This window comes from Rhinoraja longicauda, chromosome 26 (assembly GCF_053455715.1).
Source record: "Rhinoraja longicauda isolate Sanriku21f chromosome 26, sRhiLon1.1, whole genome shotgun sequence".
Lineage (NCBI taxonomy): Eukaryota > Metazoa > Chordata > Chondrichthyes > Rajiformes > Arhynchobatidae > Rhinoraja > Rhinoraja longicauda.
Window position 1 is genome coordinate 31,681,640 of NC_135978.1, and position 24,447 is coordinate 31,706,086.

At 45.2% G+C, this 24,447-nt stretch overlaps 1 protein-coding gene across 5 annotated transcripts in view; it reads right to left on the bottom strand.

Annotated features, from left to right (window-relative positions):
• LOC144606530 (vascular endothelial zinc finger 1-like) overlaps positions 1–24,447 on the bottom strand; it is a 66,446-nt gene that overhangs the window by 16,185 nt on the left and 25,814 nt on the right. For 3 of the 5 annotated variants that reach the window (XM_078422773.1, XM_078422772.1, XM_078422771.1), the window contains exons 2-5: positions 18,716–19,395; positions 15,727–15,790; positions 12,494–12,665; positions 8,110–8,304 (exon numbers count right to left, since the gene is read on the bottom strand). In XM_078422773.1, coding sequence (XP_078278899.1) covers positions 8,110–8,304; positions 12,494–12,665; positions 15,727–15,790; positions 18,716–19,395 — 1,111 coding nt within the window. The remainder of the gene's footprint in view (positions 1–8,109; positions 8,305–12,493; positions 12,666–15,726; positions 15,791–18,715; positions 19,396–24,447) is intronic. The other 2 variants (XM_078422775.1, XM_078422774.1) reach the window with 1 other exon arrangement.

The following is a 24,447-nucleotide window of genomic DNA, read 5'->3' on the forward strand; positions in this document are numbered from 1 at the left end:
ATTGAACAAAAGCCACAAACAAATAAAGCAGCTTTGGATCAACAGCAAACAGGAATCATTTGCCTGCATCAAATTTTATTAGAGCCTGTTCCTTCTGATTTTCCCATTTTTCCTTGAAACGGCATCATTTAAAGAGTATTTTCCAGAACTGTACTGTCTTCAGGTGGCTGTACTTTAGATATCAATGTAGTATTACTAAGCTTTTCCTAGACAGACACAGATAGGGGCAGCGGTAGAGTTGCGCCTGACAGCACCAGAGACCTGGGTTTCATCCTGACTATGAGTGCTATTTGTACGGAGTTTGTACATTCTCCCTGTGATCGCGTGGGTTTTCTCCCGGTGCTCTGATTACCTCCCACATTCCAAGGACATATAGGTTTGAAGGTTAATTGGCTTCTGGTAAATTGTCCCAAGGGTATAGGGTCATCTTTGGTCGGCATGGACATGGAGGGCAAAAAGGACCTGTTTCCACTCGGTATCACTAACACTAAAATACCCAAGTTCATTAATTTTCATGTCCAAAAAACAAACTAACGGAGGAACTCGGCGGGCTGGACAGCATTGAAGGAAAACGTCTTCAAAGTGGGCATACTTTTGGGGAATATTCCAGTGGAGCGGTGAAATGGACTCCGCAGAAACTGCAGGCGCTAGAATTTTGAGCTAAAAATGTCAGCAGAGTGGCGCAGCTGGGCGAGCTGCTGTTCAGTGCTAGAGATCTGCCAATGCTAGGTTGATCTTGAACTCGGGCACCATCTGTGTGGGGGTGGCACATTCTCCGTGACCGCGTTCATTTTGTGCTTGTGCTCCGGTTTCCTCCCGCATTCCAAAGACCAGCGTTTGACAGGTTAATTGGCCTTGGTAAATTGCCCCGTGTGCGTAGGGAGCAGATGTGAAAGTGGGATAACATAGAACTAGTGTAAACGGGTTATCGATCAATGGTCGGTGTGGACTCAGTGGGCCGGTGTCTACAGTATCTTTCAATCAAGAGATCAATCAAAAGCTGCTGGTTGAACTCTTGCCGCCTAACTCACTGAGAGTTTGTTTTTTTTTGTCCAAGATTCCAGCAACCGTAGTCCCGTGTCTCCAGGGACATATCCAGATTACATCTGTACTCTTATAACAGATGCCACAGAAAAACCTCCCCAGAAATGAATTTCCAAGAGCTTTTCCCCAATGCTGGAGAACAACCAACAATGTCTTGCAGCCCAGAACAACCAACCCAGTTATGCCAATTGCCTTTGTTCGGGAGGGGGAACAAAGGCAACGGAAAATTCCACCAAGGACCAGGTTTGGACAGCTGGAGGCAGCCCGGGACTGGCAGATGCTGGTGGACGTGGACCAACGGCTTACGGTTCCATCAGAGATAGCCATCACCAACTTAAGGCCTGATCTTGTCCTCTGGTCGAACTCTCAGTGCAAGGTGTATTTTGTGGAGCTCACAGTCCCTTGGGAGGATGCTGTGCAGGAAGCCATCGAAACAAAGAAACTGCGATCTACAGAGCTTGCAGCGGAGGCAGAACAGCGGGGCTGGAGAGCAAAGATCTGCCCGGCAGAAGTTGGATATCGGGGCTTCATGGCAACATCAACTGTAAGACTGATGAAGGACCTGGGGATTAACAGACAAGCCCTACGCCAGGCTATCAAGGAAACATCAGGGGTGGCAGAGCGGAGTAGCCAGTGGCTCTGGCTGAACAGGAAAGACCCCATCTGGTCTCCCAAATAAGCCGGCGGGGCAGATGCAGAGGGGGGTGGTTCTAGGACGGCAGATCACACCGCTGAGCCTACTGGAGACGTCGTGGGCCCAGTCAGCGAAATGTTGATGAAAGTAGGAGCCCAATGACGTGTCTGCCCAGCCTTTCTCAACATCGGAGGAGCGTAGGTGAGTGCTTAAGCCTCCCATCACCACCGGGAGCAAGTTAAGAGGTGGCACTTTGGATTTTAACATCACGTCCTGTGTATTTGAAAACATTAACAAGAACGACTGAAATTAAACTACAAAAATACAACTGTTATTTAAAAGTTAATGGGAAGACTCAATATTAAAGATCACCACGTCAACGTGATTGGTCAACACCAAGACCATAAGAAATTACAGAAAACTGTAGATGCAGCGAGACCATCACACAAACCAACCACTGACACCATCTAGACACCACGCTGCCTCGGCAAAGCCAGCAGCTTAATCAAGGACGAGTCTCACCCCGGTCACTCCCTCTTCTCCCCTCAGGCAAGTGGGACAGAAGTTTGAAAACGAACACCTCCAGATTCAGGGACAGTTTCTTCCCAGCTGTTATCAGACAACTGAACCATCCTATCAAAAACTAGAGAGCTGTCCTGAGCTACTATCGACCTCATTGAAGACCCTTGGATTATCCTTAATCGGAATTTACTGGACTTATCTTGCACTAAATGTTAGACCCTTTATCATGTAGCTATACACTGTGGATGGCTCGATTGTAATCATGTCTAGTCATTCCGCTGACTAGTTAACTCAGTACACGTGACAATAAACTAAACTATCACAAAGCTCCCAGGATTGAAAAAGCGGTCACACGGCACTTTATTACATCTCTTAGAAATTTTTGTAAAGTTCTTCACAAACAAAAGAAAAGGCTAAACCGTGTCAAAAAGACCAATAAGCCAGAGATCGAGAAAATTTGAGTCCAAGACGTTTATAAGAAAAGGGGATGTAATGAGATTAAACAAGGGAGGAACATTAAAGAAGACGGTAATATTTCTGTGGATACTTAAAGGAAAAGATGAACTGAAGTTATGCGGGACATTTGCAGGCTGGTTTAAGTTTAGGTTTATTACTGTCATGTACGGTGAAAAGCTTTGTCCTGCATGCTATCCAAACAGATCACCTCATACTATACATAAAGATATTCAAGCCAAACTCGTGCAGTAAGTAGAGCAAAGGGAAAGATGCCGAGTGCAGAATATAGTTCTCAGCATTGTGGCACATCAGTTCCAGACAAAGTCCAGTGCCCCTAATGGGATAGAGGTGAATCAGACCGTACCCTAGCTTAAGGAAGGAACGTTCAGAACCCTGATAGCAGAGGGGAAGCAGCTGTTCCTGAGTCTGGCGGTCTGCGCTTTCAGCCTTATCATCTGTCCAAAGGGAGCAAGGGGCAGGAAGGATGACCAGGGTGGGACAAGTCTTTCATTTATGCTGGCTGTTTTTCCGAGGCAGCGTGAAGTGTAGATGGAGTCAATGGTGGGGACTCTAATCTGTGTGATGGACTGGGCCACATCCACAACTCCCTATAATTTCTTGTGGTCGTGGGAAGAGCTGTTCCGTCAAACGAATTACATTGGGGAAAGAGCAAAGAAACGAAACCAATGCTTTGTGTCTGCTTTATCTGATGAATGCACAGAAAACCTCCCAAAAATAATGAAGAGTGAAGGAGAAGCTGAATGAAATCTCCAGGACCTGATGATGTACATCACAAGGTCTTGTAAGAGGTGGCTCTGGAGACAGTAACTGTCTGCGTCCTGAATTCTGGAGTTTCTAAAATGGTTCTTGGAGATTAGCGAGGTAGCAAATGGAAACTCCACTCTCTGTAAAAGGGAGAAAATAGGACCTACCCTATTATTCCCATAAGAATTCTACTTATTTCTGTAAGATCATCTCCCATTCTTCTGAACTTGGGAGTACAGGCCGAGTTATTCAGATATCTCAACAATGCTTCAATTATCAAGCATGTGGTAGCTGGACACTTGGAAAATAACCTCCAGGCTGGACAGAGACAATGCAGTAAATAATTTTTGATGATTAGTCAGCATTTACTGAGGTGGGGAATATAGTGGATGTCATAAATTTGGACCTTTAGAACACCTTTAATAAGGCATCATACAGAGTTGCTAAACAAACTGACAGCATTTAGGGACAGCTGGTTTGACCCGACATCAGGACAACGTCTTCACAGATGCTGCCTGATCTGCTGTGCATCAGTTTGGTTTTTCCACTCCAGATTACAGTAATCTGTTGTGTCTTCAAGTCTACGGTTTGTTGAAGATATAAAGTCCATGATATAAAGGGACAACAGAGTGGCAGCGCGACAGAGTTGCTGCCTTGCAGCACCGGAGGCCTGGGCTCAATCCTGACTGCAGGTGCTGTCTGCAAAGAGTTTGTTCATTCTCCCTGTGACAGCGAGGGCTTTATCCAGGCGCTTCAGTTTCTTCCAACACTCCAAAGAACTGCAGGTTTGTGGGTTAATTGGCCTCTGTAAATGGCCCCTAGTGAGTAGGATAGAATTGGTATTTGGGTGATCACTGGTCGGCACGGGCTCAGTGGGCCGAAGGGCCTGTTTCCAAGCTGTATCTCTAAATTTTGTGAGGATTGTGAGCAACTGCTGGGATTTCAAGGGGATATTGACGGGCTAAATGAATGGGCAAGAACACAGCGGACAAAATAAATGCGAAAGACAGGCCGTCGGCTTTTAGAGAAAAATAACTGGTAAGAGATTGAATGGTGTTGGGATTCAAAAAGCCCTAGGTGTCCTTGAACATGATTTACTTCAAGTTAACAAAAAATGCATGCAATTAGAAAAAGCACACAATGTGCTCACCTTTCCTGCATTTTTGGTATGAGCAAAATTGCTTCAATGCAATTCAAACAGGGCTTTGGACTATTGCGTACACAAGTCTGTTCTTCCTACCAAGCAGGAAGCATTCAAAGGAGCGTGCCATCAATGAACTGAAATCAGTGGACACCAATAGATGCAGAAAGGTACGTGGCTGTTGTTCTTGGAGGCCAATCATAAGTTCTAGAAGCAGAATTGGGACATTCGGCCCATCAAGTCTACTCCGCAATTCAATCATGGCTGATCTATCGTCGCCCTCTCATTCTCCTGCCTTTGCCCCATAACCTCTAACACCAATCAACCATCCCACCCCCAGGACAGCTAAACAGGGGCTCTTCAGGGCAATATCTTGGCTTAGTTTAGTTTATTGTCACGTGTACAGTGAAAAGCTTTTTTGTTGCGCGCTATACAGTCAGCGGAAAGACTATACATGGTTACAATCAAAGCTGCCCACAGCGTACAGATACAGTAAGAGCATAGTTAGAGTAAGAAATACTGCCGTTGGTCTAAAAGAGTGGAGCTATTGTAATGAATGATTGCAGATCTGCTTCTGGGACCAACATGCAAAGAGTCGCCTGGCTTGGGCGCCATCTTGACTGCAGCTGGTTCAACAACCTTCCTTCCATCAGGTCAGAATGAGGAGGTTCACTGATGAATGCAGACTTCATTTTTATTTACAAGGGTACAGAGAAGATTTACAAGCTCGAGGGGCTGAGCTATAGGGAGAGACTGAGCATGCTAGGACTTTATTCCTTGAAGCGCAGGTGGCTGAAGAGTGGTCTTATAAACGTTTAGTTTTAATTTAGTTCAGTTTAGAGATACCACACGGAAGCAGGCCCTTCAGCTGACCGAGTCCGCGCCGACCAGTGATCCCCACACACTACCACCACCCTACACACTAGGGACAATTCACAATCTTTACCAAAGCCAACTAACCTACAAACCTGTGTGTCTTTGGAGTGTGGGAGAAAACCGAAGCACATGGAGAAAACCCACGTGGTCATGGAGAGAATGTACTCCGTACAGACAGCACCCGTAGTCAGGATCGAAACTGGGTCTCTGGCGCTGTAAAATGGGGGAACAGGAGTACTTCTACCCCAGGGTACGGGTATCTAAAACAAGAGGACATAGGTTTAAGATGAGACAAAAAAGATTTAATGGGAACACGAGGGGCAGCTTTTTCACAGTGGCAGGCGTATGGAACGAGCTGGCAGAGGGGTAGTTGAGGTAGTTACTATAACAGCATTTAAAAGACTCTCTAACAGGTACATGGAGAGGAAAGGTTGAGAGGGATATTGGCCAAACACAGGAAATTGGGAGCAGCTGAGATGGAGCGTCTAGGTTAGCATGGATGGGATGGGCCAAAGGGGCTGCTTTCATGATGTATGACGCTATGACTAACTGTTGAGAAAGAGCAGGGAGGTCTGCATGCAACACTCAGGCATGTGCTAATAATTTACGTGACCTTTATGCTGCCAAAGTGCTAATGAGCATCTCCAACAACAGTCTAACCATCTACCCTTGACATCCAATGAATGGCATTACCATCACAATAGCCCTACCATTACCATCATGGTGGATGCAAGGGAACCAACTCAACCAGACCAGCCATTTAAACACTGCGGCTACAGGAGGAAGTCAGAAGGTATGTCATGTGGTGACCGACTCACTCCCTGATACACGAACACCGTTCCGCTGTCTACAAGACGAGTTTGGAGCATGACAGAACAGCTTCACTTGCTTGGATCTGCACAGCCCCATAACTCAAGCAGCTTGGCACTGTACAGACCAAAGCACCATGGCTTGACTGTTATCGCCCTAATTACCCCGCTCCACCCTCGCTCAGCGGCTGAAGTTTGTGCACTGTCATTAGCTAGGATACTGCAAACCTCCAACTTCTTCTGCCAAGAAGGGCAAAGGCTTCACAGACTTGGAAACTATCATCTGCAGATTCCCCAAAGCAAATTCCATGCTGGCTTAGAAACATATCTGTTGTTTTGTCATCATTGGGTATTAATAGCAGCAGAGAGTTAAGTAACACAGATAAAGAACCTTTGGCCCATCATGTCCATGCCGACCATCGTGCTAATCTATAACAATCCCGTTTACCAGCACTTCGTCTGCAAGGGTTCCGTGCCTTGGATTTCAAGTGATCATCCCGATAATTAATCTTGGAACTCCCAATTCAATGGCACCGTGGGAATACTTTCACCAGAAGGACTGCAGTGGCGCCTCTTGCATGTGGGCTCAGTGGACTATTTCTGTACACTTGCTAATCGAGGATGTGCTTCGATATGGCAACACTGTTCTGTATGTAAGGAATGTCACTGTGCATTTGCACCCATTGACCTGTTTAAGAACCATTAAATAGATAATAAACTATAGCCATGCCAACTCCATCCAGATCACAAAGGACTCTGTTCCCTCAGCCATGGAGGATCTGAGAGAGGTGCATAAAATCATGAGGAATAGATCGGGCAAGTCTCTTGCCCAGAGTGGGGGAATTGAGAACCAGACGGCATAGGTTTAAAGTGAAGGGGGGGGGGGAAAGAGAGATTTTATAGGAATCTGAGAGGTGATTTTTTCATGCTAAGGATGGTGGGTGTATGGAACGAGCTGCCGGAGGAGGTAGTTACGGCAGGGACTATCGCAACATTGACGAAGCAATTAGACAGGTACATGGATAGGACAGGTTTAGAGTGATAAGGGCCAAACGCAGGCAAGTGGGACTAGTGTCGATGGGACATGTTGGTTGGTGTGATCAAGGCCGAAGGGCCTGTTTCCAAGCTGTATGACTCAATGACAAAAGATAAGTTTGACGAAAACAGGTGCTGTTTGGCATTGTAACGCTGATTCATTTAAACATTATTTCTCTCATCTCAATGCAAGACATAAAAGGAATTAACATTTGGTATTGTGTGCTGCCATTGTCAATCCCTCATTGTGACGATTTCATGCAATAGCCAACTATTGCAACTAACAGCAAAACTGCATGTTACTTCAAATGCAAGACTGTAAAGGGTTAATATAAAACTTGAGAAACAGGGTACATCATCTCCCCTTCAAATTGCAGTGCCCATCAATTCCAAACTTCGGGTTCCGATTAAACTAGAAGGTAAGTCTCACAGTTTTATTTTTGCAAGTCTCTCAACGGGAAGAAAATTTGTGACATTGGCAAATTTTCGCAAATCAATCTGGGCCGAAATACCGAGAGACAGCAGGAAGCATAAGCGATGGGAATAATGCACGAATTATGCAGGTCAGACCATGACTAGGAAAATGTCCCTCGCTGATCTCAGGTGCATTAAAAACCAGTTTATCCAATTACACTGATATTTTTTTCTCCCCTCCTTTTAGAGCAGGGTTGACTTAAGACTGCAGTCTTCAGAATTACGCCCCACCCAACCAACACCACCACCACCACCACCCTCCCCTAAGGAATCCTAAAGGGCATAGACTTTGGTTACAAAATGACCTGGAAGGAGTGGAGCTTTCTCCAGGTGAAGCTGATGGAGATGCTTGCCTTTCAAAGCCACTGCTGCCACAGAGGAGGCACTAGAAGTTGGGGTCTCTCCCATGTGGCTTTTCTTGTGCCCAATCAGGTGATTGTGGGACTGACACTGCAGGCCACACTGCTCGCACACAAATCTCTGAGACTTGTAATGGACACCGTGGTGATTTCGAGCATGGACCCGCAAGTAGGCAGCCGTGGTGAAACCTACGCAAAGATAGGGATTTTTCAGGTGATAAAAAAAACTAAGCACATGCACCGACCGACACATCCATAATTCCAGGGGCATTTTAAAAGCCTTATTTCCAAAAGAAGTTATACATGTTAACACATTTTAATCGCAAGACATCACGATGATATAAAAGTAAGTGCAGATGCTTGTTCCTACCAAAAATAGACACAAAATGCTGGAGTAAGTCATCAGGTCAAGCATCATGTGTCGGAAGGAACTGCAGATGCTGGCTTACACCGAAGATAGACACAAAAAGCTGCAGTAACTCAGCGGGTCAGGCAGCATCTCTGGAGAAAAGAAGAAGGGTCTCGATCCGAAACGTCACCTATTCCTTTTCTCCAGAGATGGGGCCTGACCCGCTGAGATACTCCGGCTTTTTGGGTCAAGCAGCATCTTTGCAGAACATGGATAGGTGATGGATACAAAAGTGGAATAACATAGAACTACTGTGAATGGGTGATCTACCATCAGGGTGGACTTGTTGGGGGGCCCTTTTCCACGCTGAATCTCTCCAACACAAATTAAACTAACTCAGGTTTAAAGAACCTTCTCCAGTACGCGGAACGTTACCTATCCATTTTCTCCAGAGATGCTGCCTGACCCACCGAGTTACTCCAGCATTTTGTGCCGATCTAAGATTACATGCAACTTGTTCCATTGTATTGTATCTGGAAATAATAAATAATACCATTTGCTTATACTAACTCTGATTTGTTCTGCTAAAGGCTTTCTTCACTAAATTGTAGACTCACTGCACTGAAAACACATAATATATCATAATTATTGCTCTGCTTTGAAAGTGACGGTAGGTTACATATTTGAAAGTTTAAAAAAAAATTAATTTACAATTGCAGCAGCAATTGTGTGAAGCAGCTGGATTTAGCAACTCTGGGTTCAAGAAAAGAAGTTGGAAAGAAAATTGCCCATTCATGTTTTATCGCTTGAGGTGGGGAAGTCTAAAATATATTTGATATCATGTTACGGAGTCGGGAATTGTGCTCTCGATTTGAAAATGTCCTCCATTATTTAAGACCAAAGGTAAGATGAGATGAGGAAACTAACAAGTAAATAAAAGAGGGCGGCACAGTGGCGTAGCCGGCAGAGCTGTTGCCTCATGGCGCCAGAGACCCGGGTTCGATCCTGACTTTGGGTGCTATCTATGTGGAGTTTGCACTCTCCCCCTGTATCCCTCGTGGGTTTTCTCAGTGTGTTCCGGTTTTAACCCACATCCCAAAGACGTGCCGACCATCGATCACCCGTTCACACTGGTTCTATGTCGAAACAAGGAACTGCAGATGCTGGTTTACCAAGGAAAGACAAAATGTTAGAGTAACTCAACGGGTCAGGCAGTATTCCTGGAGAACACAGATAGGTGACGTTTTGGGTCGGTGCGTTACTTCAGACTGATTCTGAGGTGGGGGAATAAAAACTAGAAGGGTCAAGGGGCAGGACAATGCGTGGCAGGTCATATTTGAACACAGGTGAGGGGGTTCTTTGATAGGCAGATGGTTGGCCAAAGGCCAGAGATGAACACACACAAGGTGTGAGACAAAAGGATGAGAGCGTTGCGAGTTGTGTAGCTGGAGGGTTGACGAGGAGTGAATTGTTTAGGAATATAGATGGAGGGGGAGGGGAGGAAGGGTGCCAAGGTCAGTTAGGGTTTGGGGAGGAAAGGGGGGATGGGTTTATGGGGGACATGGAGAGAGGGGTGTGAGGGATTACTTAAAGTTGAATTCATACCGTTCCCCCACCCAAACCACCCTTCCCTAGGACCCTCCCCCTCCCCACAGGAATCAGTCTGAAGAAGGGTCTTGACCCGAAACGTCACCTAACCACGTTCTCCAGGGATGCTGCCTGACCCACTGCGTTACTCAGCATTGTGTGTCTTTCCACACTAGTTCTATGTTGTCATACTTTTGCATCCACTTCCTACACATTAGGGGCAACTTACAGAGGGTCAATGAACCTACAAACCCACGATGTGGGAGGAAACGGGACACCTTGAGGAAACCCACGCGGTCACAGGGAGAATGGACAAACTCCACACAGACAGCACCCGAGGTCAGGATCGAATGTGGTCTCTGGCACTGTGAGGTAGCAGCTCTACCACTGTGCTACCAATTAACTCGACAATGAGCAGAGAAAAAGAGGATACATTTTCCATCTTGTAACTTTATGAACACCGTGTCACAATGAGAACTGCAAACACTCCACTTGGAGGAGGACTGGGATTTTAAAGCTCAGTAAATTTGTTACACAAGGGAATCAAGCAGTGGGGTTTTTTTTTGTGGGGGAGAACAGACTCAAATAGATTATTTCCCCTTTGTGAAGGGCTCCGCATCAGATGGGAAAAGGCACTTTGTGTGGATTTCTGTAAATCCACTGCTGTTGCGGTAGAGCTGCTGCCTTACAGTGCCAGAGACACGGGTTCAATCCCAACTACGGGTGCTGTCTGTACGTTTTGTACATACCCCCAGGGTTTTCTCCGGGTACCTCCCTTACTCTAAAGATGTGCAGGTTTGTACGTTAATTGGCTTTGGTAAAATTGTCCCTAGTGTGTGGGATAGAACTATTATACGAGTGATCGCTGGTCGGCATGAGCTCGGTGGGTCGAAGGGCCTGTTTCCATGCTGTATCTCTAATACTGAAAAAATTGGATTGGCCAGAATGTAATTTAAATGGAGCGCAGTCAGACCACGTCAGGACGCTTCTTCTCAAAACAAGACGTTCGACGGGCAAAATTTGTAGGGTTTAAATGAGCAGCACCAATGGAACTCTAACTTCCATATCAACACACAAGCCCACTGCTCAACCCTGGGACAACATTTTCTGGGGATGGACTGGGGGAAAAAGGGGGCGGTTTTAAAAAACAAACGCATATAATATTTCTAGCTGCACTGTAATTAGTTAAGAAGAAAAATACCACAGTTCCAGGTTTCACTAAACTTCTGGACAATTCTACCCGCATCTGACTTATGGATAAGGAGGAACTGGTGCAAGGCAGCACTTACAGTATTTATTGATGTCAGTAGGTGACAATGTTAGAAGTAACAATTCTGACATTTTTCTTCCACTATTTTGCCTTCCTAAAATATACTTTAATGTGTTTAAAAACACTCCATTTTTATCATTTAAAAGCACTCTGCTAACGTGATGATGTTTGATTTAAAGTTCTCCAGTTCAATTAGCTTAACACAGTTGTCCTTAACACAAGCCAAATTTTTAAGAAAAAGATTTCAGAAAAAATTAAAATGTTGGACTAAAATCTTTCCCACTTTATACTGTTCACTTTATTAAGAATGTAAATAAAGACTAACCGATAAATTTGTGTTAAGAATACTGCTTTTACTACTACTACTACTAGTACTACTACATCAAGAGGGGTTGAACTGGAGAAAATGACTTTTAACACTAATTTCTGTAAAATATTTTAATGCATTTTTCCACACTTATATATAAAGCTAAAACAGAAGTGCTGGAAGAACTCAGCGAGTCAAGCAGCATCTGTGGAAAGAGAGACCAGTTAACATTTCACTGACCCAGACGTTAACTGGTTCCTTTTTCCGCAAAGACACAAAAGTGCTGGAGTAACTCAGCGGGTCAGGCAGCATCTCTGGAGAACATGGATAGATGACGTCTCGGGTCAGGACCTCATTGAAGCTTACCGAATAGTGAAAGCCCTGGATAGAGTGGATGTAGAGAGGATGTTTCCACTAGTGGGAGACTAGGACCAGATGTCATTGCCTCAGAATAAAAGGACGTTCCTTTAGAAAGGAGATGGGGAGGGATTTCTTTAGTCAGAGAGTGGTGAATCTGTGGAATTCATTGCCATAGATGGCTGTGGAAACCAAGTCAATGGATATGTTTAAGGCGCAGATTGACAGATTCTTGCTCAGTACGGGTGTCAGAGGTTATGGGGAGAAGGCAGGGGAATGGGGTTGAGAGGGAAAGATAGATCAGTCATGATTGAATGGCGGAGTAGACTTGATGGGATGAATGGCCACATTCTGCTCCTATGACATGAATATGACCCTTCTTCAGACTGAATGTTGCTTGACTGGCTGAATTCTTCCAGCATTTGTGTTTTTGTTTCAGATTCTACAATCTGCGGGTTTTGTGTTTTACTTTTGAAAATATCGGGAGATTGTTCCGAAAGTACCATACCTTTGTTACAGACATTGCAGTTGTGATTTTGATTGTGATTATGCATTTTGATGTGGTTGGAGATGTAAGCTGCACTCAGCAGTTTGCCACAGATGTGGCAGGACACCTTTCCCTCGTGGCGGATCATATGTGAACGCAGGCGGTCTTTGGTGGCAAAAGCTGCATCACAAGTCTAGGAGGACACAAGGCGCCCATTAATGACATCCCATTTCATAAAATGCATTACATAAAGCACTATAAGATTCAACTACTTGGAACGTTCACCTTTAAAAAGACACCATTCAATAAGTCAACTAATATTTTTCAAATGAAATACTTTGATATATTAAAAATAAAATCTAGTTCTAGAAACATCAATATACTGCTAGTGGTTTTCAGTCTCAGCTGATTGAACATAAAACACACAATTTAGAGTCACACTGCATGGAAACAACTTGCCCACACCGACTAACGTGTCCCATCTACACTAGTCTCACCTCCCTGCGTTTGGTCCACCTCCCTCTAAGCCTATCCTATCCATGTAACTGTCTAAATATTTCTTAAATGTTCCTATAGTACCTGCCTCAATTACCTCATCCGGCAGCTCGTTCCATACACCCACCACCCTTAGCGTAAAAAAGTTACCCCTCGGGTTCCTTTTAAATCTTTTCCCTCCTGACTGTAAACCTATGTCCTCTGGTTCTCGATTCCCTACTCTGGGCAAGAGAATCTGTGCATCTATCCGATCTATGTCTCTCATGATTTTGTACACCTCATCCTCCTGTGCTCCAAGGAATAGAAACCCAGCTTACTCAACCTCTCCCTATATCTCAAGCTGTCGAGTCCTGGCAACATCATTGTAAATCTTCTCTTCCCTTTCCAGCTTAACAAATACTTTGATATATATAATAAAATCTAGTCCTAGAAACATCAATACATTGCTGGCAGGTATAAGTTTTGGCTGCTAGAACGTAAAACAGCTGTTACCAGGACTAGAAGGGCTGAGCTATAGGTAGAGGTTGAGCAGGCGAGGACTTTACTCCTCAGAGTGCAGGAGGCTGAGGGGTGATCTTATGGAAAGGTTTATAAAATCAAGAGGGGAATATATAGGGTGAATGCAGTCTTTTACGCAGGGTAGGGGAATACAAAAAACAGGGAGGGGGGTTTTACATAGAAACATAGAAAATAGGTGCAGCAAGAAGCCATTTGGCCCTTCGAGCCAGGACCGCCATTCATTGTGATCATGGCTGATCATCCACAATCAGTAACCTGCGCCTGCCTTCTCCCAATATCCCTTGATTCCACTAGCCCCTAAAGCTGCATCTAACTCTCTTTTAAATTCATCCAATGAATTGGCTTCCACTGCCTTCTGTGGCAGAGAATTCCACGAATTCACAACTCTCTGGGTGAAAAAGTTTCTTCTCACCTCAGTTTAAAATGAGAGGAGCAAGATTTAATACAACACAGAGGGGTGAATGTTCCATTCAGAGGGGGGTGGGTATATAGAACGAGCTACCAGAGGAGGTACTTGAGGCAGGGGCTGTGAGCAGCATTTAAGAGGCACTTGGACAGGTACATGGATAGAAAAGGTTTAGAGGGAGGTGGGACTAGCTTAGATGGGGCATTTTGGTTGGCATGGACGAGTTGGGCCAAAGGGGCTGATTCCGTGCTGTATATCATGATGTTATGATATATTAGTTCTGGAAATATTGATATGCTACTAGCAGTTGTAAGTCTTGGCTGATAGAATTTAAACTCTTTTACAGTGTCATGGTTGCAATTATCCACAGCACTCGTTACCAATATCTGCTGTACTAGCTTTATATGAAATCAAGCACATTTTTGGATAAGCAGGAGTAAGTAAGCATGTTGCTGGTTACAATGACACTGACCGAACCCCAGGAGTTGGACACTGCCTGATTACCCAGGTGGAAGAGGGTACAGTTTAGCTCAAAATGCTTTTGCTTATAAAAAAAAAGAACACTGATATTTCACAGCCATGAGAACAGTGATGAAACTTCAAATTTTATTTTAAAAACTCCACCCATGGTTGAAAATAGTTAATAGTATTAAGGCTTTTGGACATATATGATATATTATTAAATTCTGTTAAAAGCTTCTCTGTATAGTGGTGCAGTGATAGAGCTGCTGCCTTACAGCTCCTGAGACCTGGGTTTGATCCTCACTACGGGTGCTGTCTGTACAGATTTTTTACTTTCTACCTGTGACCACGTGGGTTTTCTCTGGGTCCTCTGTTTTCCTCCCATACTCCAAAGACGTGCAGGTCTGAAGAAGGGTCTCGACCCGAAACCTCACCCATTCCTTCTCTCCAGAGATGCTGCCTGTCCCACCGAGTTACTCCAGCACTTTGTATCTATCTTCGATTTAAAGCAGCATCTGCACAGGTTTTAGGTTAATGAGCTTCGGTAAAAATTGTGAATTGTTCCTATACCTGCCTAAATGTTTTAAGCGTTGCAATAGTACCTGCCTCAACTACCTCCTCAGTCAACTCGTTCCATATACCCACCACCCTTTCTGTAAAAAGATTACACCTCAGGTTTTATTCAATCATTCCTCTCGCACCTGAAACCTATGTTCTCTGGTTCTCGATTCCCCTACTCTGGGCAAGAGGTCCTGTGTGCTTACCCGATCTATTCCTCTCACAATTTTGTACACCTCTACAAGATCACTCCTCACCCTCCTACGCTCCAAGAAATATAGTCTTCGCCTGCTCAACTGCTCAATCTTGAATTAACAAACATCCAACCCATTTAAAGATGTACATTTCTATATGTTTTTCTTCAAACCAGGAGAAAGTTTGTTCACCAGGATAAAGTAAGTCAAGAGATTGTGATCCCCAATGAGCCATTTGGCTTGCAACGAGAATCCCTCAACCAATATTCCCACTTTCAATTGAATTTATAAATGAAATTGGTATGTTAGTCTTCCTGAAGGGGGAGATGGGTTGTGGGGAGCTGGGGAGAGAAGAAAATGGAGTGGGGATAGCAAGCTAGGACCACATCCCTCAAATGAGTCTGCAAATAACACAAGGAGGTTGTCCTGATGGCTCTTGGCCATTGACCACTTCACCTCCTTCTCAAAGATGTGCAGAAAAGAAAATGATAAAATATACTTTTGAGTTAAAGAAAAGTTTTGGAACTTTTGACCACCTTTTGAATTTGACAATCTTTGAACATTTCTTTATCCATTTGGACAACACCTCCTGGTTTTAAAACAGTAAAATCGGAAGTTACTTGGCATTTGAAGGGTCTCTCAGTGGAATGAACATGTTTGACATGACAGCTCAGATGATCAGGCCTGGAGAAGAGGAAACAAGGTGGCGGATTAGATTCAAACAGAATAAACAGCACTTTTGCATTTTAAAACTAATTATCAAATGTTTTGCTTGATGATTTTATTAATCATATGCACACTCCAGGGATACATAGGTCACATAGTACATAAGCACAGAAGCATCAATCTGCTTGTCGCTGACTTTGACTGGAAAGGTAGTTGCTGTTATTCCCCTCAGTGACTCTGACTGTCACCAATTAATTCAAACAACAGCAACTTCAATCAGAGTTAAAAAAGATACGGTTAAACAAAACTAACGGCATCCACAACCATCGGGCCTTGACAACCATGTTCAAAGTACATAACTTTCCTTTTACATTTTCAACTCTATGATACTAATTTTTAATTAAATAGCAGCCAACAAAAACAAACACAGCTTTCAATCGGATAAGTTCATAAAATAGATGCCGACAGGGACAAATTACTGGTGGTCTTTGCTTAAACTTTCAAACCCTTCGCGCTCTGGATCTCTAAACTGAACTTTAGCTGAAATATTTTACATTTTGTTTGCAATTACCAGTTTCTTTTGAATAAAATAATTGAAAAAGACAACTTAACTCAGGATTTATTTCAAGAGGACTAGAATATAAAAACAGGGATGTAATACTGAGGCTTTATAAGGCACTGGTCAGACCGCATTTGGAGTATAGTGAGCCCCATATCTGAGGAAGGATGTGTTGGAGAGGGTCCAGAGGAGGGTTACCAGAATGATCGGGGGGGGGGGGGGGGGGGGGGGGGTGATTGGGTTAACATATGATGAGAGTTTGATGGCATTGAGTCTGTGCTCACTGAAGTTTACAGGAATCAGGGAGGGCTTCATTGAAACTTACTGAAAAGTGAAAGGCTTGGATAGAGTGGATCTAGAGAGGATGTTTCCACCAATGGGAGTCTAGGACCAGAGACCACAGCCTCAAAATAAAAGATCAGACCTTTAGAAAGGAGAGTTGAGGAGGAATTTCTTTAGTCAAAGGGTGGCGAATCTGTAGAATTCGTGACCACAAATGGCTGTGGAGGCCAAGTCAATGGACATTTTTAAAGTGGAGGTTGACAGATTCTTGATTAGTACGGGTGTCAGGGGTTATGGGGAGAAGGCAGGAAAATGGGGTTGAGAAAGATAGATCAGCCATGATTGAATGGCGGAGTAGACTTGATGGGCCGAACGGCCTAATTCTGCTGCAAAAACTTATGGACTTAACTCCCTGATAAAAACAAAAAGAATGCACAATGACACCAAATCCATTTGTCTATTATATACGCAAGTAGGAATGTTATCAGTGAGCAAGTCCCTTCAAAGAATTATGAATTGACAGGGAGTCGTGCAGTCTGGCTGCTGGCAAGACAAAAGAAGTAAAATCACCCTATGATTGTGCCATTAACCCATTTGACTTGGTCTCACCCTACGCATCAACTATGCAACTTAAAACCAGCTTTTATTTTAAATGGGTTTACCAATATTCCCAAAATATTTGGAAAATAGTTTTCCCATATTTTTATCCCATAAATTGCAACGGGATCTTGGGATGTTGCATTTTAGGAAGTCAAACCAGAGCGGGACCTTCACAATGAATGGTAAGACTCTGTAGAGCAGAGGGATCTATTAGTGCAGGTACATAGTTCGCTGAAAGTGGCGTCACAGGGAGATTTGGTGGTCACGAAATAGACTCATAGAGTGATACAGTGTGGAAACAGAACCTTCGGCCCAACTCGCCCACACCGGTCAACATGTCCCAGCTACACTAGTCCCACCTGCCTGTGTTTGGTCCATATCCCTCCAAACCTGTCCTATCCATGTACCTGTCTAACTGTTCCTTAAACGTTGGGATAGTCCCTGCCTCAATTACCTCCTCTGGCAGCTTGTTCCATACATCCACCATCTTTATGTGAAAAAGTTACCCCTCAGATTCCTATTCAATCTTTTCCCTCTCACCTTAAACCTATGTCCTCTAGTTCTCGATTCCTCTACTCGGTGCAAAAACTCTATGAGTTTACCAGATCAATTCCTCTCATGATTTTGTACACCTCTATAAGATCACCCCTCATCCTCCTGCGAACAGAGACCCAGCCTACTCAACCTCTCTAATCCTGGCAACATCCTCGCAAATCTTTTTGCACTTTGGTATTCTTCAGTTAATATAGAAGTTGGAAGGTTATATTGCAGTTGTACAATACATTGGTGGGGCCACATTGGAGTATTGTGTCTAGTTTTGATCACCCTGTTATAGAAAAGATGTTGTTCAGTTGGAAAGAGTGCAGAGAAGCTTTACGAGAGGAGGTTGCCAGGACTCGAGGGCTTGAGCTATACAGCGTGGTTGAGTAGGCTAGGACTTTATTTCTTGGAGTGGAGGAGGATGAGGGGTGAACTTATAGAGGTGTATAAGATCATGAGGGGATTAGATATGGTAAATGTACAGAGTCTCTTCCCCAGATTAGGGGAATTAAAAACCAGAGGACATAGGTTTAAGGTGAGGTGAGAAATATTTAATAGGAACCTGAGGGGCAACATTTTTTTACACAGAGGAGGTGGTTGAGGCAGGTATGATAACAACGTTTTAAAACATTTGGACAGGTACATGAATAGGATAGGTTTAGAGGGATGTGGGCCAAATGCAGGCAGGTAGGACTAGTGCAGATAGGGCATGTTGGGCGGCCTGGGCAAGTTGGGCCGAAGGGCCGTTATCCATGCTGTGCAACTCTCTGATCCTCCAAACTCATAGATGTTCTCTGAAGGGTTTTCGACTGGACACTTTTCCACAGATGCTGCCTGACATGCTGAGTATTTCCGGTGTTCTCTTGTTCATTGTTAATGTAATGCTTGCAGGTCAGTCCCCAGTTGGCCCTGCCCTCTGTTCCTTGCTTTGATATCCCGCGCCGCTGGGCTGGGTGGTTTACCTGGAGAATCCCTTTCCGCACAAGCTGCAGATGTAGGGTTTGTTGATGCCCCCCTCGTGTGATCGTACGTGGTAGCTCATGCGATCCTTTCTCTTGAAGCGCTGCTGGCACACAGGGCACTCAAAGGGCTTCTCGTCCGAGTGCGAGAGTTTGTGCCGGTTGAGGTGGTACACGTCGCGGAACGCCTTGCCGCACAGTTCGCAGCCGTGGTTCTTCTTCACCCGCCTGCCGGCGTTCTTGGTGGTGGCCGCCGGGGGCGTGCTGCTGCTGGTGACGGTGGAGGTGGAGGCTGCCGTGGTGGCCAGCATACCTGCCACAGTGGACACCAGCGAGGCCGTGGCCCCCACACTGGGCGCCGACGACATGAGCGAGACCATGGTGGGCACCTTCCTGGGCCGCGACACCAGCTTGATGCCGGTGTGGCAAGACTCGTGCCGCCGCAGGTGGTAACTGTCCCTGAACGCCTTGCTGCAGTAGCTGCAGATCACCGGCGTCCTGGTCTTCTCCTTCTTCTCTACCGTCATCACCGGCTTGGGGGCCTCTTTGGGGTCGGGGGTCTTTGCGGCCGTGGGCAGCACGGTCACGGGGACTTGCTCACGTGGCTCGTTGGCCGAGTGCAGTATCGGCAGCAGGCTGTTCTGCACATGTTGCTGGTGCTGCTGCTGTGAGACATCGGCTGCCTACAAAACAGAAGCAAGAGTCAGCAGAAGGTACCACACTGCATGCCTGCCTCTGCGGGCAAACTCACCCCTCCTGCACCTTGGTAACTTAACACTTATGTTCAAAGCCTTTCACACTGGCTCCATAGTTTGCACGCACCTTTACCTGTTTGGCAACTTTTCGGAAGGTCAGCTGAAATTTTGATTGAAAGGCACAGCAGGGAAACATTCGGCCCACTGAGTCCACGCTGATCATCTGTTTGCACTAGTTCTATGTTCACCCACTCCCTACACACTAGAGGGAAACTGAACAACTTTGAGATGTCGAAGGAATTCCACGCGGTCACAGGGAGAACAGTGACGACATCCCCATGTCAGGACCATACCATGGTCTCTGGCGATCTGAAACAGACCCTTCGGCCCAGAGTACATGCTGAGCAGCGATCACTCCGAACGCTAGCACCATCCTACACACCAGGGACAATTGACAATTTTTACCACAACCAATTAACCTACAAACCTGTATATCTTTGGAGAGTTGGAGGAAACTGGAGCACTTGGATTAAACCAATGCGGTTACAGGTTGACATACAAACTCCATACAGACAGCACCCCTAGTCAGGATCGAACCTGTGGCAAGGTAATGCCGATGATATGCAGCTGCTCTCCATGCCACTGTGCTGCCCTATGGTTCTGTGTTATCCCACTCCCTGCACATTCAGGGCAAATTATAGAGGCCAATCAATCACCAAACCCGCATGTCTTCGAGATGTTGGAGGAAACCAGAGCAACCGGAAGAAACTTACAGGGACACATGGGAGACCATGCAAACTCCACAGAGACAGCACCTGAGGTTAGGATTGAACTGGGTCTCTCGCTCTACCAGCTGTGCCGGCCAACTTGAAACTTGAATAAATGGAGCCGTTTCATGCAACATGAACTTATAATTATTATTAGGAGGCAATATGACATTAGCCACTTTGGTTACAGATACATTTAAAGTACAAATGAGCATATCTACCATGCACTGCCTCTCTGAAATTGCCAAAGACAAGTTAAATTTCAATCCAGTCCAATCTGTTTCAGTTGACGCAAGATTGCAACATTTTTCAGTTATAATACTGACATTATTTCAGACCAAATTTTGATAATATTTACAGAGTCTAGACATGATACAACATCTACAAGCAATAACAGCCAATAGCATCTTTGTAACAATGGATTTGCACGGCGTGGACACTGCTTGCAAGGGCAGGTGAGCCATAATTAGCTGTGAGGTTGGAGAAGATTAGCTGTGGCTTTCAACACAAGTGCACTCCACACACTGACACAACAGAACAAAAAAGGGCAGCAAAATGCATCAAGGGTAGAACTGCGTGCAATTTGGGAGCGATGACATTCCTTTGATACTTGCTTCAGACTTTTTAGAGTTTCAGTCAGATGCAGTGCGGAAACAGGCCCTTCGGCCCACTGAGTCCGTGCCAACCAACATTCACCCCAACTAATACTCGCACTATCCTCGGGGCAATTTCTAAACTACAAACCTGTATGTTGTAGCGGCTCCCAAGGGTCAGGCCACTCCTACATCGAACCCCTCGGCACGGTGATGGATAGGACGGCCCCCAGCTACGGAGTTAAGTAGCAGGGGTTTTGGCGCGAGAGGCAGTCTTCAGTCTCTCACTGAAGCAGAGAGTAGTGTGTTCGTGAGCAATAAAAAGCTTTCACAGAATTTACCTGGTACCTCGCCTTCATTCCAGGCCTTTTTCGCTCACCCGCTACAATGTTTTTGGGATGTGGAAGGAAACCGGAGCACCCAGAGAAAACCAGCGCGGTCACAGGGAAAACGTACAAACTCTATTCTGACAGCACCAGAGGTCAGGATCGAACACGGGTCACTGTAGCTGTAAGGCAGCTACTCTACTGCTGCGCCACTGCGCTGTCCCTTGCTGCTCCCCTTCTGAGTAATAGAGAAGGGGGTTGATGTTTGTTGAAGTTATTTGAGCGACCCATAACACATACTGCAGATCGCAGATACAATCCCATTGAATGGTGGTGACGGAGAACATGGGCACAGAGTACCAATCAATTGTATTGAATGGTGTCCACCACTTCAAAATAGGCTAAATTTTAACCAATGCAGGATATTGATGAATTTTCCATCATCAAACTGCCATTTATAGGCTCTTCAAGAGCATATAGTTGAGTGAAGGGACTTTGGTCACTAGCTTAAGACAACCTTGTGATCAACATTTAGGTTTAAGTTTATTATTTAGCTTAGTTTAGTGATACAGCGTGGAAACAGGCCCTTTGGCACACCGAATCTGTGCCAACCAGCGATCACCCCATACACTAGCACTACCCTGCCCACTAGGGATAATTTTCAATTTTTAACGAAGCCAATTAACCTACCAACCTGTTTGCCTTTGAAATGTGGGAGGTAACTGAAGCACGCAGGGAAAACCCACGCGGTCACGGGGAGAAAACGTACAAACTCAAGATCTGTAGTCAAGATCGACCTCGGGTCTCTGGCGTTGACCGACAGGAACTCTACCGCTGGACCACTGCGCTGCCCCTTGTTATGTTTAGAGAGGTTCAGTGAAAAGCTTTGTTTTGCATGCAGTCCAAACAGATCAGGTAATGCTACACATAAATACAATCAAGTCAAACTTAAGTGGAATAGATAGAACAAAGTGCAGAATATAGTTCTCAACATTGTAGCACATTAGTTCCAGAGACAAAGTCCAATGTCCACAATGGGGTAGAGGTGAATCGGACAGTGCTCTAGCTTACGGAAGGTCCATTCAGAAGTCAGATAACAGAGGGGAAGAAGCTGTTCCTGTGGCTGGTGGTGCGTGCTTTCAAGCTGCTGTACCGTCTGCCAGATTGGACCAGGAAGGAGGAGGAATGCATTTTGTGAATAAATCGATTTGTACCAGCATCTGCAGTTATTTTCTTATACTAGGAGGAGGAATGAGTGGGGTAGGACATGTCTTTGATTATGTGTAGGAAAGAACTGCAGATGCTGGTTTAAATCGATGGTCGACACAAACTGCTGGAGTAACGCATCTGGACAGGCAGACTGAAGAAGGGTCTCGACCCGAAACATCACCCATTCCTTCTCTCCGGAGATGCTGCCTGTCCTGTTGAGTTACTCCAGCAGTTTGTGTCTACCTCATGTCTTTGATTATGTTGGACTGCTTTTCCAGGGCAGCATGAAGTGGAGATGCAGTCAATGGTTGGAAGTCTGGTCTGTGTGATGGACTGAGGCTACTCCACAACTTTCTGCAATTTATTGCACAGAGCTGTTCCCAAACCAAGCTATGATGCATGGGCATTTAATGGCCTTCCATTTGCTCAAAGTCGTTCACTGGCTGGACTGCTACCACCACTCATCATAGCCTGACATCAGTCTGAAGAAGGGTCTCGACCCAAAACGTCACCCATTCCTTCTCTCCAGAGATGCGGCTTGTCCCGCTAAGTTACTCCAGCATTTTGTGTCTACCAACACTCATCACCTGCTCCAGAGAACCTTGTTAGCTTCATGTGTGCCAAGTATGACTTCAGTCAAAGAGGTTTCCTTTGACCCTCACTCACTTCAAAACATGACTCCTTGGTGCAACACAAAACTGATCATTACCTTCACATCGAAGGCAATTATTCTCATTTCTTCACTGACATTTAGATATCGCATAATTTCTGCTGAATAACTTGTTGCAACCGAGAGACAGTTTGGAGCACCCTGTTTTTTTGCAGTAGGAGTACATGTTGAGGGACGCACTGATGCTCAGTGCAGCCAACGCCAAGTCTTTGTGGGGGAGGACTACAGTCTAGGGTCCTGCCGCTGCTGGACATTGAGGGGCAGGGTGCGGTGGAGACGCCCCTCAAAGGAGGGAAGGGATATCACCCCAGGGGGCCACAAGTGGCAAGGGTGCCGGGTACAAAGATATTTCTGTGAACACTACCAAATATGGCAGCATGGTGGTACAGTTGCTGCCTTACAGCGCAGAGACCAGGGTTTGATCCTGACTACGTGTACTGTCTGGACAATTTTCTCTAGGATCTCCGGTTTCCTCCCATGCTCCAAAGACGTACAGGCTTGTAGGCTAATTGGCTTGGTAAAATTGTCCCTTGTGTGTAGGATAGTACTAGTGTACAGGGATCTAGTGCACTAGTGTACTAGTGTACACGGCGCAGACTTGGTCGGGCGAAGGGTCTGTTTTGCGCGCTGTATCTCCAAACTAAACACTAAATGACGCTAAAGAAGCAGAATTGAACATTGGTGACACTATTAACACGTAGATGCGGCTTGATCAAGTTGTCAATGACATCCACCACCTCTACGTTGTCAACTGACCAAGTAATGTTTATCGTAATTGCTGTGGATAGATGAGATCAGGATTATCTTCATTATTGAAGAGTGGCTCTCTGTAATTGCTATACTGAACAGCTTAGAGAAACATAGGTAGGGGAATATTTTGTCCTTTAAAAATCCCTCTCCGAAATTTCCACTGTCTGCATTTTGTCCCTTAAGCCTGTTGTTATCCGTTATCATCAATGACCTCGCATTTTAGCCCGACTTTGCTCCATAACCTAACATACTCCACATGAACAAGCTCATGTTGAAAATTATCAACCAACGCAGAAAATAATTGTAGTTTGTCGAAGACAATTCTAAATTATTTTTGATTGAAAGATACAGCATGGAAACTGGCCCTTTGGCCCACGTAACCTTCGATCACCCATTCACACTATTTCTGTTATCCAACTTTCACATCCACTCCCTGCACACTAATGCCAATATACAGAGGGCTAATTAACCAACAGACCCGCACGTCTTTGGGTTTGGGAGGAAATCGCAGCACCAGGAGTAAACCCACGTGGTCACAGGGAGAACGTGCTAACTCCACACAGACAGCACCCAAGGTCAGGATCGAACCCAAGTCTCTGGCGCTGTAAGGCAACAGCCATGTCAGCTGTGCCACTGTGTGCCACCCTTTTTCTCCAAAACTTTGTACAGCTATGCCTCGTTTCATGTCTGAAATACCTTGTTTGGATTTTTTAATGGGGTCCTTG